Below are 12,494 nucleotides of genomic sequence, written 5' to 3'. Positions count from 1 at the left end.
GGAAGCTTGCATAAATGGTTGGGGGACTTCATTTGTGGAGTTGGAAGCTTGTGTAACTGGTTCGGGGACTTCAATTGTGGAGGTGGAAGCTTGTGTAACTGGTAGGGGGACTTTATTTGTGAAGTGAACAGCTTGTGTAGCTGGTTGGGGGACAGCATCTGTGGAGTCGAGAGCTTGTGTACATGGTTGGGGGACTTCAATCGTGGAGTGCTAAGTGTGTGTCGCTAAGCAGTGGATTCTGCTCGTGAAGTCAAGAGTCATTGGAGCTGTTGTGGGGGATCAGTAAAGAGCGCGGAGGTTCAATTGTATAACAGAGCTGTCGGAGAACCAGGATTGCTTAGTATAGCTGAGAACAGCTCAGCTTAAACAACTATTCATCTTCAATTGTGTGTGCTGTGCTTCTGTAAGATACAAGTTTGGTTGAAAGAGACATAAATTGGTGGTAAACATTTCATAAATAGGACTAGGATTAGGGTTCGAGTACATTATCCTCGGAGGGTGTTGGTATTCTCATCGTGTTTAATCGCGGCAGAAAAACCCTGGCTCAGGGTCAGTGTCCTGCATTCAATTTTGTCTAGGATATTACAGAACTCGAACAGAACACCAACTTCTAGATTAGTTTAGTCGACCAAACTCTTTTGCTTAGTGTTTTTTCTGTTTCTCTAACAGTGCTACCATATACAACAAGTGCTAATCTGGTGCTATAAAGCAGTTTTTGGATTCAAAAACATAACGACTCACTGCTTTGTTGCCCTGTAACAAAGCCGCCAACAGGCAACAGATTAAAAAACGCTGTAGAAAGGGAAGGAGTTTTGATCTAAGTTCGAACAAGATTTTTTTCACAGCCCGAAAGAATATTTACGAAAGAATATTTACCTAGAGCAGTACTAGCTTAGAAAAACAAAGGGCAGATTTGTTGGGGCAGCATAAGTTTTTGGTTCAGTAGGGAAAAATTAAAGTTAACGAGTTAGTTTTAGACGAACGGAAATTAAACGAAAGTAAGGAAGGCCTAACAATGAGCGCAAAATCAGAAAGATTGGTATTCAGCGGGCATGAGAATGATTTCTTGTATTTTGCTGAACAGTGTGAGGCTCGTGTGCACTCTCTTAAACTTGGTAAAGTTCTCAGTGGAGAAGCCACCTATCTAGATTATATGCAAACGGTTACAAATAAATCATCGGAGGAGCAGCGCAGGCAAGCTATAGAAAATGGGCGGGAAGAATTAGAAGAGAAAAAGAAGACTTTGTGGTACGAGTTAGTTCAGGCTTTAGACAAAACATCAATCCTTTTTCTTAGACCACATAAGGGTGATGGCACTAGAGCTTGGGACGTATTGTGTAAACGCTTCAAAAGTTTCGAGAGCTCAGCTACATAAATTGATTGCACAATTAACGAGCCTTAAAAAGACTTCAAGTGAGATTATAGTAGATTATCTCACCAGAGCAGATGATATGCAATACAATTTAACAAGAGTGAATGAAGGGATTAGTGAAAAAATGTTTATTTCAATAATTCTAAAAGGGCTTCCGAAGGAATATGAAAACTTCGAAACACTCGTGAACTACAGCAAAGACGAGAAAACTCTAGAGCAAATTAAGCTTGACCTGATTAATTTCGATAATGAAAATGTGAAAACAGAAACAGAGAGCGTTTTCTTTAATAAAAAACGTGAAATAATTCAACTACCAGAAAATGGGACATATAGCAAAAGAATGTAGGCTTAAGAAAACGACTCATGAACAAACCAAAGCTTTCCCAATAAAATGTTTTAATTGTGGTGAGCACGGACATATTGTTAAATTTTGTAGAAGGCAGCAGAAACCTGTGAAAAAGTTTGTAAGTCAAAACAGGAGATCCAAAAAGAAAGGGCTCGCAAAATTTAGTTGAGGAGCAGAATTTAGAGTAAGAAGAGGAAGAAGAGATCTTTTCCTTCTTTCAAACGTCAAAAAAACCTTGCAAATGAGCTAGTTTTGGACTCAAGTTCTACCAGTCATATGATCAAAGACAAAAGTTTATTCATAGATATAGACAAGGAATATTCGGGTACCATCACTAATGCAAACAGCAGTAAAAATTTAATTAGTCAGAAAGGAACAGTTGAAATTAGGGTTTTGGATTCCAATGGTTCAGAGCGAAAACTAAGATTAAGTAATGCGTTGCTTGTTCCGAACAACAGAAGAAATCTGGTATCAGTGTCAAAATTTAGAGCAACAGGCAATGAGGTTATATTTGGTAGAACTTTAGAAATACGAACTAAGAACGGAGCAATTTTCCCTTTTGAGGAAAGAGATAGTTTCTTTATCTGGAACAACATTGATTACGAAGAAATCTCAGAGCAGTGCAATTTAGCAAACGGAGATCCCCTTAGTTTGTGGCATAAGCGTTTGGGCCATGTTAATGTTGAGGACATATAAAAACTAAAAGATCATGCAGTAGGACTAAAGCTAAGCGAGCACAACTTAACAAACTGTGAAACATGTCAGCTAAATAAATCAGAGAAACTTCCAGTACCAAAATACTCAGGAACAAGAGCCAGCGAAGCCCTAGAAATTGTCCATACTGACATTTTAGGGCCAATCCAACCGGAAGCCGTCGATGGCCACAGGTATGCAATAGGGATCGTGGATAGTTTTAGCAGATATCAGAAACTTTAATTTTTGAGGTCAAGGGACGAGGCTTTTGAAAAAGTTGAACAGTTCTTTGCAGACATAGGACAACCAGGAACCTTAGTTTTCGACGGTGCAGGGGAATATGTCTCCAATGACATAAAAAAATTATGTAGACAAAAAGTTGTAAGAATTGAGTTCTTGGCACCGTACACACCAAAAGAAAACGGAAAAGTTGAGAGCAATCGGGGGACAGTCACCCCAATGGCTAGATGCCTTTTAGAGCAGTCAGGTTTAGAAAAAGAGTATTGGCCATATGCACTTAATATGGCAAGTGTAAAAACTTTTGTTTCCATTCAGGTATTAAAAAGACACCTTTTGAGGCAATGTACAAGAAGAAACTTAACTTAGAGTCTATCAAATTGTTTGGTTATTCAGCTTTTGTCCATGTTGAAAAAAATTTTCGAGTTAAGATTGATAGAACTTCTCACAAAGGAATATTTTTTAGGTCTTCAGACAATAGTAAGACTTATCTGATAGGTATTCGAAATGACAAAGGGGTCTTTAAGGTTGGAAAATCTCGGAATGTTACCTTCAACGAAAGCAAAATTTTTATTGAAGTTAAATAATTGAAGGAGGAGATAGTCAACAAGCATCAGTCAGATAGTGATAGAGATTTAAACCCGGTAGTCTTTCTTGGTGAAATTGTGAACAACGAAGTCTATTGATGAAGCAATTGGGGATAAAAACTGGTACGAAGCAATGAAATTGGAGTACAACTGAATAGTTGAAAATAAAACCTGGGAACTGGTAGAGAACAAAGGAATTTGACCCATTGGTAGCAGCTGGCACTTTGCTCTTAAGTTTGGTCCTAGCGGGGAGGTAACAAGGTATAAGGCAAGATTCGTAGCAAAATGATTTAACCAAGTTCCAGGTCGCAATTAACACGAAACATACTCACCAACAACACGCCTCTCAACAATTCGTGTACTGATAAGCTACGCACTATATAAAAACACCAAAGTGAAAGAAACGGATATCAAAACAGCATACCTAAACGCTGACATCGAAGAAGAAATCTTCAAGCAACAGCCCGAAAGGTTCGAGAAATTTGACAAGCAAGAAAATCCATTATTTTGTAAGTTGAGGAAAAGTTTATATGGATTGAAACAGTCCGATAGAAATTGGTACTTAACAATGAAATAATTTTCAGACAATTAGGTTTCACAGCGGCTATTCAAGATGAGTGTCTTTTCATTAAGAAAAGTGAAGATGCTAATGAGCGACTAGTGTGGCTTTGGGTAGATGATATGGTGATATTAGGAATGTAGAAAGACTTTTGTGAAAACTTTAAAAAAAAGTTAGTGAGCGATTTCAAATTAGCAGATATGGAGATCTTTGTTGGTTCTTAAATATAAAATTTGAGCAAACAGAAAACGAGATAAAGCTAAAACAAGAAGCTTATGTAGAAAAATTGCTAGAGAAGTTTAACATGAGCGAATCGAAAACACTGGAAACACCATTAGATGTTAGCCTGAAACTGTCAAAATTAGATTCACCAGAAATAGCCACAAAGAGCATAGAGAAGTGCAATCATGTGACTACAGGGGTATAGTGGGATTGCGCACGCAGCTAATTTATTAAGTTCTTTTATTCAAAATACTGGAAAGCGGTATTAGAACGCTGCAAAAGGGTGTTTACGTTACCTAAAAGGGACAAAATCAGAGAATATGGTTTTTAGAAAAAGTGAGAAACTGGAGTTAACAGGATTTTCAGACTCAGATTGGGCAGGCAACATAGACAATAGAAAAAGTAAAAGTGGCTTTTGTTTTAAACTTAATAATGGTTCAGGTGCAATCAGTTGTGGGGTGGTGGTCTAGTTGTGGTCTAGTTCAGGTGCAAAGTTACAAAAGTGTGTATCTACCTCAACAGCTGAAGCTGAGCTTAACACCGTTGTCGAGGCAAGTAAGGAAGCAGTACATTTAGTAAACCTACTACGAGAATTAGATTTAGAAATCCAGCAGTCAGTAAACGTCTTTGTAGACAATCAAGCTTGTATTGCTCTTAATAATAATTCGATGAATCACGGAAAGACAAAGCACTTTGCATTAAAAGTGCACTTCATTCAGAATGTAGTCGAAAGTCGACTATTAGAGCTAAACTAATTACCTACCGATCGCATGCCGGCAGACACACTCACAAAAGCATTGGGGAGGACCAAAGTATCACTTTTTCGTGATGTCCTTCTCGGAAGAAACACTTAACATGATAGGAGTATTGAAAATATAATGTTAATTGTTTAAAGTATGAAAAGATATAAGTAGCTCAATCCACGTGCTGATTTATATCTTGGTTATTTTTGAAATGAGTTAATGCAACAAGGAGCTAACACGTGCTATTTACACCTGATTTGTCCGCAATTTTTCACATTGTTATATGTGGTATGTTGACCCTTGATCTTTTAATGAAGTAAATTATCAGAGTAGATAGCTAGTTAAGATCGGATGTCATAAGAAGTCAAGGAAGTTATAAATTAAATATGATCACCATGAATGTAAAAGCGCGGTAATTTGGGGTAATAAACAGGGACTGAATTTTGTGTTAATCGCCACAGTTGTCAACCACTATTTCTAATTTAACTATTCGATTACAAGATTTGTCTCTGCGTTCCCATTAGCCGAAATTTTGAAGAACAGTAGTTTTTTAACAAAAATCGCTGTTTTGCTCATTGGTGTAAAGCACTGTGAAAAATGAATAATTTTACAAAAATTTGTAAATTTGAAAAATAAATTGCAGCCTTCTATATGACCTGATTTGAGTCTGAATCAGGCCTGGGACTTTCCCCAATGTTTTTCTGAATCAGACCTGATCGTCTTTGGTGATATGCTACGGGCAGAAGAAATCAGTATAATTTTAGCACAGTTTTGTCAACGAACTGTGTCGTTTTTGAACAACACTTTTACCATAGTGAAATTGGTTGTTTATCTCTTTCCAATCATCATTGAAAGAAGAGATGACGAGACCTGGCCTAAATATATCTATGAAGACATTTTAGCACAATTTTGCACAATTTTTACACAGTTTTGCATATATCTGAATTCACATATAATTCATGTTCAGGGCAACCAAGTTCAGCCATTGGGCGAGACAATGCACGATCAAATTTCATTAACTAAACAATCACTAGGAAACAGTACTCGTATAAAAAAGATTATGTCTTTCGAACAGTTTGACGAAAAAAGACATAAAATGCAGTTTTTAGGGCTCAAGAGAAAAATGAAACCAGTTATTTTGACGCCACAAATTATAATTTTTGAATCCTTGGGCTCCGTTAAATCATTTATGGGGTTAAATTTTTGTTAAAAAAAGCCTAATGGCAATTCATTGTTTTTGCTCAACTTTAAAAAGCTTTAGAAAATTGTTCTATTTTGCTCTACTACTCCCTACTCGAGAACTCTTCGGTATTTAAGCATAAGAAATCATCAGTGTGATTGCCTTTCTAGCCAAAAACGACAAAATTTCCTACGAGTTTTTAAGACTGTATCAACGTTTCTGTTCGGTTTTCAACATAAGAAAGATGTAGTATCGTTATCATCGTTTTTAAATCTAAAAGAGGTTCGGTATCGCCGTTTTTTTAATGTAAGAGAGATTTGGTATTGTCAGTTTTAAACGTAAGAGAGATTCGACAATGTTCAGAGAAATACCTTGAAATTATGTTTTCTGGATTTTAACCGAAGACTAGTAAGGCAGACCGCAGAAAAAAGGTGGGTATCTTTGAGATGATTGACATTCAACGTTCGGGAGGCTTAAAAGAAATTTAGCAATTCGGTACTCGCTCTGCGGAAAAAGAATTAATATAGAGTTTGTTTCTAACCAATCGTCAAAAACTTTGCATGTTAACTACGAGAAAGTATATCAAAACTCCGTGAATGCGAATTATTCAACAGAGTTCTCTTCAAAGTTCAACAAGTATATTACGTTTTTGAATTAAAAAGATTAAAAAAATTTATAATCGTTCAATTAGTTTTGATAACCAGCAGAGAAGAATTTTCAAACGTTTTTCACATTCTTTCAGAATTTTTCTCAAAGAAGTACGTTTGAAACTCTGCAAACAGAACGGTATAATAACTTTTGACTAATTTATAAACAGAAAATTTATATTTTCCTATGAAAATACCGACATTTTTGACATCTAAAACCGAACATACCGTGATCTCTTACATTTAATTACCGATCATACCGATGATCTCTCACATTTAAAAACCAAACATACCACAGGTCTCCTTTGTTCGAAACCGAACATGCTAAAGTTTCTAAAACCGAACGTACCGAATCTCTCTTGCGTCCAAAAACGACGATACCAATTTCATCTTACCTTCAAAACCGAAAATACCGAAGAAACCAAATGCACCGACGCTTTCTTGTGTTTTGAAACTGAACATACCCAGCATTTATTACAAAATTTTCGTCCTTTTTGTTCGCTCTTCTCAACTAGGGCTATGACAACAATAAAGTGAAACTCATAGACTGGCCTTACTTGAAGCTTTTAGTTTTTTGTCAGTAAAGAGAAACGATTTAATTAGATAACCTGCTGTACCCAGGTTTATGAATTGATTTACAAAATACAAACATGTTTAGGGGCTTTAATACACAGTCTAGCATCCCATTTAATATCATTGGGAATTATTTTCGTGGTCCCAACGTTAAATAGAAGAAAGACTTCTTTTGAGATGAAGGACAGTCAATATTCCGGACGGTTAAAAGAAGTAAAGCATTTTGGTACGCTCTCTGCGGAAGAATTATTATAGAATTTGTTTTTAATTCTTTATTGTTTTTAATTCTTTTTTGTTCTTCCTCTCCATAGATGTTTGTTATATTAGTATTCGATGCAATCAATTTACAACGTTGTTTTATAAACAAAACTAATAGCATCAAGAAATAACTTTTGTCGAGGATCTGTAGTTGTCAACTTTCTATCAGTTTACCGAACTATAGTCGACAAAATGAATAAAAAGCATTGGAACAAGTTTCCCATTTTGACCACAGTTCTTTTATTCTGCTTCTCCAATTTCAATATCCCTACCCATTTTTTATACATTGTTAAAAATTTTGATACATTTGTCTCTGTTAATTACTTGAGTTTATTACGAACTACCGCAAACATTACATATTACGAGGGAGTCGAAGGGAGTTATTGGAAGCCCAGAAATCAAGATTTGACACCATTTTGTCAAAGAAGTGACCAATATATTACGTTTAAGGAATGTGGTTGACCTCAAGAGTGAATTCTTCAAAAATAGCAACTTAATATCCTCATTTTGGATATTCGTGTTTCGATTAAGCTCTCCGATTTTTTAGCATCTAATAAAGTAGTTATGAACCGTGACCACAAGGTGATCTGCGATCTGCAGTTTGGATCACAGAACATTTGTCTGGTTTTTTTTTTGAAAAAAGTGAGAATATAGGCCTGACCGAGGTATGAAACTTCTAGAAGTCAAAATTTTCAGTTTTGCAATTGCCTGCTAGACGAAAAGTAGGCGTTGCTATGTCCCCGGATAAAATGAGACAGGATTAAATCACTGGCTGCCTTGGTTGGGGTGTCAGGCGGAAACCTGTCTGTCCAGACCTACCAACACGAAAGAACTCAAGTCCAGACTTTCGTGCGTTCATGTTCACATTATTGTGCATCATGTTCACACTATCATGCGTTCATGTTCAGGATTTCCTGTGCTCGACAGACTTCTGTGCTCCCACCAGACATTTGTACGATCACCCGACTTTTGTGCGTTCATATTCACACTGTAGTGTGTTTTTCAGTGCTTACATACTATGTTATTTTGAATGCACGATGCCACCCCCTTGTGCGTTCATATTCGGTCTGGACATGCATGATTCCACCAGGGACCTCAAACTGGGAGGGGTTCCGTGGCAACTCAAGATCAACATAATCTGAACAGTTTACATATGACCTTAGATCGGAATCATGACTATTTTTTGCTTGGTTTTGCCCCCATTTTTGGTCTTTTTGCTATCCTCTTGACTCTTTGATCTGGATCACCTTTTGTTTTGAGAAATGACCCGGTTTGTACATAATTTGACCGGCTGGTTAGAAATGTCGGTTCTTACCATCAAAATGCAAAATACGCTAATCTGATTGACTAAAGAATTATCAGCCAGTGTTCTGTAAAATTAAACTGTGAAAAGAATCATGGTGTCCCATAACGAATCATTGTCCCAATAAAAAAAAATAATACAAATTTGAATGTTTTTTTTCTTTTTTTCGTTCACTGCACTTTTGTTGTTTATTATAAATCTGCAAGGTATCAGGTGGGTGAACGCTTAGCCAGAAGCAGTTACAAAAAATTAAAAATAATTGGTGTGGAGTTTTTTTGGAGTCCTTGTGTTTTGCGAATAGTTGTAGAGTTGGAACTTAGAAAGTAATTTTTATCAGAAGCTTTATCAGCTTTTCTGGTCAGCTACGTTTCCACTCTTTTTTTTATTTTGTTATTTCAAAATGGTTTATATTACTATGTGAGATTTTTATTTTGTTAGTTAGGGTGGTCAGTTTTTCCCTTCAAGTTGTTTCCGAAATTGATCCCTTGTTTTTATCAATTATTTTTTGGAGTTTACTTATAGCAGGACACAAAAGTCATTGTCGCACGGGCACAAAAATGTTTTCGTCAAACGGCTTAACAAATAAAAGCAACAAGAAGAGATTTATATTCAAAATAATCTATTAGAAGTGCGCTTGGAAGCATATTTGACCGTCTGAGTTAAATATCCTACTTTTATATGCAATCTCTAGCCATATTTTTTTCATTTTGCATTGTTTTTTTAATATCAGATTTTTAGCAGTTTTTGTATTATTCTTCAGTTTCTATTAACCTTTGGAGAGTTTTGTGTTTCACTGGTTATATTGTCTGTTTTTTCGGAATTAATTTGCCTGTTTGTTCAGAACTTATGCTGAGAGTTGCGAATTGAATTTGGGAAGACTCATAATTGCCAGACATGGCACATTTCGCCGACATAAAAGCAAAATTTTTTTCAAGTTATTTTTTATTTTTTTCTTTTAAAGTTATTGCGAGACTTTTCTCTGCAAAAAGTTGCGTGAGTGGCTGATCTACCACAACACTTATTCAATATCTTCGGCAAATAATGATTAGGCTCCTGCATATCTGCTTTTTGTGGAAAGTTTTATGGAGAATACTGTTAATCGATATTGTCCTTTATTATCTCCCTTACGTTTCCTTGGTAACCTCTTCCTTTAAAGATTCGGTTAGATCGTCTCTAAATTTTTACTATTTGTTGCAAACTAATTGTATTACAAGGTCTTTCGCCGGTAGTTTCTGTAGAAAAGCAATTTCAAGCAAATTTTTTCAGATGCTATGTTAGTTCTTGTTGGTTACTTCTCTGATGTTTCTTTTTCTGCTATTATTTCGAAATATTTAGTATGGTTATGTAGGAGGTGCTTTACGCTAGAGAGGATAGTCTGTTTCCCACTTCGAGTCCATTTCAGATTTTTTTCAGCTATGTTTAATAAAATCGAGAACTCTGGCTGTAGGCTAGTTGAATGCAAAAAAGACCTGCGGAGAGTAGTGACAAAAATTGTGGACAAATCTGATTAGATGTTGTCACATTTGTCCGCGATTTGGTCATATTGGCCGAAAGAGGCCAAATTTACAAATAGGCCTGATTTTTTTGGTATGTTAAAGCACGAAACCACGCTAGGATCTCTGATTGAAAGTCAATATATTCAGATATTCAGACACAAGTGAAGTGAGCGCATCAGCGGCTTTCGTGCGCTCAAAACTCCACACTTTTGACACATGGACTAAATCACGAAAGTATGGACATAGGTAACTTTGACCGCACGATGAACGCTCAAAATATTTGGCAAACAAACGTCAGGACAAAGGAACTGTTCCTCTAGAATCGTAATGTGGGAATTGTTTCAGTAATCTGATTTGAAATCCTGTCTACTATCTGCTAGGGTTTGGTAATTTCTCCTATTTTAAAGGGAGGTGTTTAACAGTTCGTGATCTGTAAGTTCTGCAAATCAAATGTGTTCTACCGTATATTACAGTTAAGTTTTTGACACCCGTACCTAACGCTCAGAGAATATCAGCTCTGATTCAGAACGATTTCAGAGAAATTTTGATTTTCAGTACTGATTCAGAGCGATTTCAGAATAGTTTCTGCATCGATTCTGAAACCTTTCTGAATCAGAGCAAAATTCAGAATCAGTGTTCTCTGAATTGCCCCTGAATCATAATGAAAATCAGAAATTTTTTTCAACCCCGCAGAGAGACACAAATAAAGCGTGCATCAATTTTTAAGCGTTTTAATTAGTTTTTGGGACAAAATGCCAACAACTCTAGCCGAAAAAAGAAATAACATCTTTGCTGATATATTCTGGTACTGTGAAACAAACTGATATTGACTCTTCGTACAGTTGCTAGATCTTTGCATTTTTGGTTTTTTACCAACTGTAGGGGCTACCAGCTAACATTAATTATGCTGGACAATCAATCAATAATGAAAAGTTTTCGACTTAAACCTCAGTTAAAGAACGTAACTTTGAGATGTACTTCAGAGGTCAACTATTTTTGATAATAGGACGTCGGAATAGGCGCCGGCTTCAACCACAAATTTAACGACTTCCAATATGCCTCCAAAATGGCCATCATTTACAACAGAACTCTAATAGACTACAGTCCCAGGTTCTTAGCCAGACACAGTAACCCGAACAGATCCGAACACAACTTCTACATTGGTTGGAAATTTGGAGATTTCGCAGATCTGTCCAATTTGACTTACGAGTTATACATCAAAAATGTAAGTTTGTCATGACTAGCACTAATCAGCCACTACCTTACTAAATAACTTGATTACGAAAGTAATTCCTAAAGCGGCACTTGTATTTTGAGAACTAAAACCAACTTTGACCTAAAAAAATAAAATATTTCAAAACATTTTAACATATTAAAAAGAATGTCTCAAAAAAAGTTTTTGAGGATAAACAGCTTTTGTCACAATTTGATTCAATGTTTATATAAAATACTATAAATAACATAATTTTTTTCAACGCTTGAAAAATGAAATCAGTGTGTTATCTTGCTCTACATTATAATCATTCGTGTTTTTTAATTCTATAAACAGTTATCAGGTAATCGATTTGAAAGCGAGAGGTTTTTTTGAAATCAACGACCGTTTCACCTTTTTAATTACATATTAGTCGATAAGACCGTTACTTACGTTAATTGTTTACAAACTATGTTTTGATTTTCATTCAAAAATTTAAGGATCTTTTTTGTATAATAACATGTTGCAAAATTGCGTCGGTAAAATCTGATTTTTACTAGCAGCATTTCTTTTTGGTTAACTGTTTGGGACCGGAATAACAGGCAGAGCTTAGCTATTATTGATGGCATGACTTTTTTTGACATCTAAACATGTTTAATTGTTTGTTGTCATATCAGAGGATCTAACGTCTTCCCGGCATCATTACAAAAAAGTTACGTTTTTAGACGGTAATGTTTGACAACCCGCTTTTTGTGCAGACAACGTAGCAGTCACCATATTCCTTTAAAAGAATAGACAAAATTTTGCGGTGCTTTTAGTGTCCAAATGAGTAGCTCCATACGTTGTCTTGAATATGCAAAGAATTCTACTAAAAAACGGCAAAATCAAATTGACGGGTGCTCTAAAAGTACAGGTTTTGAACATTTTTTAAACCATCAAAAACATTGATATATAAAACCATTTCTCAAAATTTATAATGACAAATTTTTTAATTGTTAAACCATGTGAGATAATGAAATTCTGAGTCAACGATTAGCGGACCTGAAACAAAAAGGCTCTAGTGGAGGTCGTACATATCTTCCTTAT

General features: G+C 35.8%; 1 protein-coding gene across 2 annotated transcripts in view; it reads left to right on the top strand.

Annotated features, from left to right (window-relative positions):
* The window catches only part of LOC142351890 (uncharacterized), a 33,642-nt gene that overhangs the window by 19,601 nt on the left and 1,547 nt on the right, over positions 1–12,494 (top strand). For both annotated transcript variants that reach the window (XM_075404141.1, XM_075404143.1), the window contains exon 2: positions 11,223–11,441. In XM_075404141.1, the coding sequence (XP_075260256.1) occupies positions 11,283–11,441 (159 nt within the window). In that variant the 5' untranslated portion in view covers positions 11,223–11,282. The remainder of the gene's footprint in view (positions 1–11,222; positions 11,442–12,494) is intronic.

Source organism: Convolutriloba macropyga, chromosome 13, assembly GCF_964194025.1.
Source record: "Convolutriloba macropyga chromosome 13, txConMacr16.3, whole genome shotgun sequence".
NCBI classification, from domain to species: Eukaryota; Metazoa; Xenacoelomorpha; order Acoela; family Convolutidae; genus Convolutriloba; species Convolutriloba macropyga.
The sequence above is the reverse complement of the archived record's forward strand: the minus strand, read 5'-3'. Positions and strand labels throughout refer to the sequence as shown.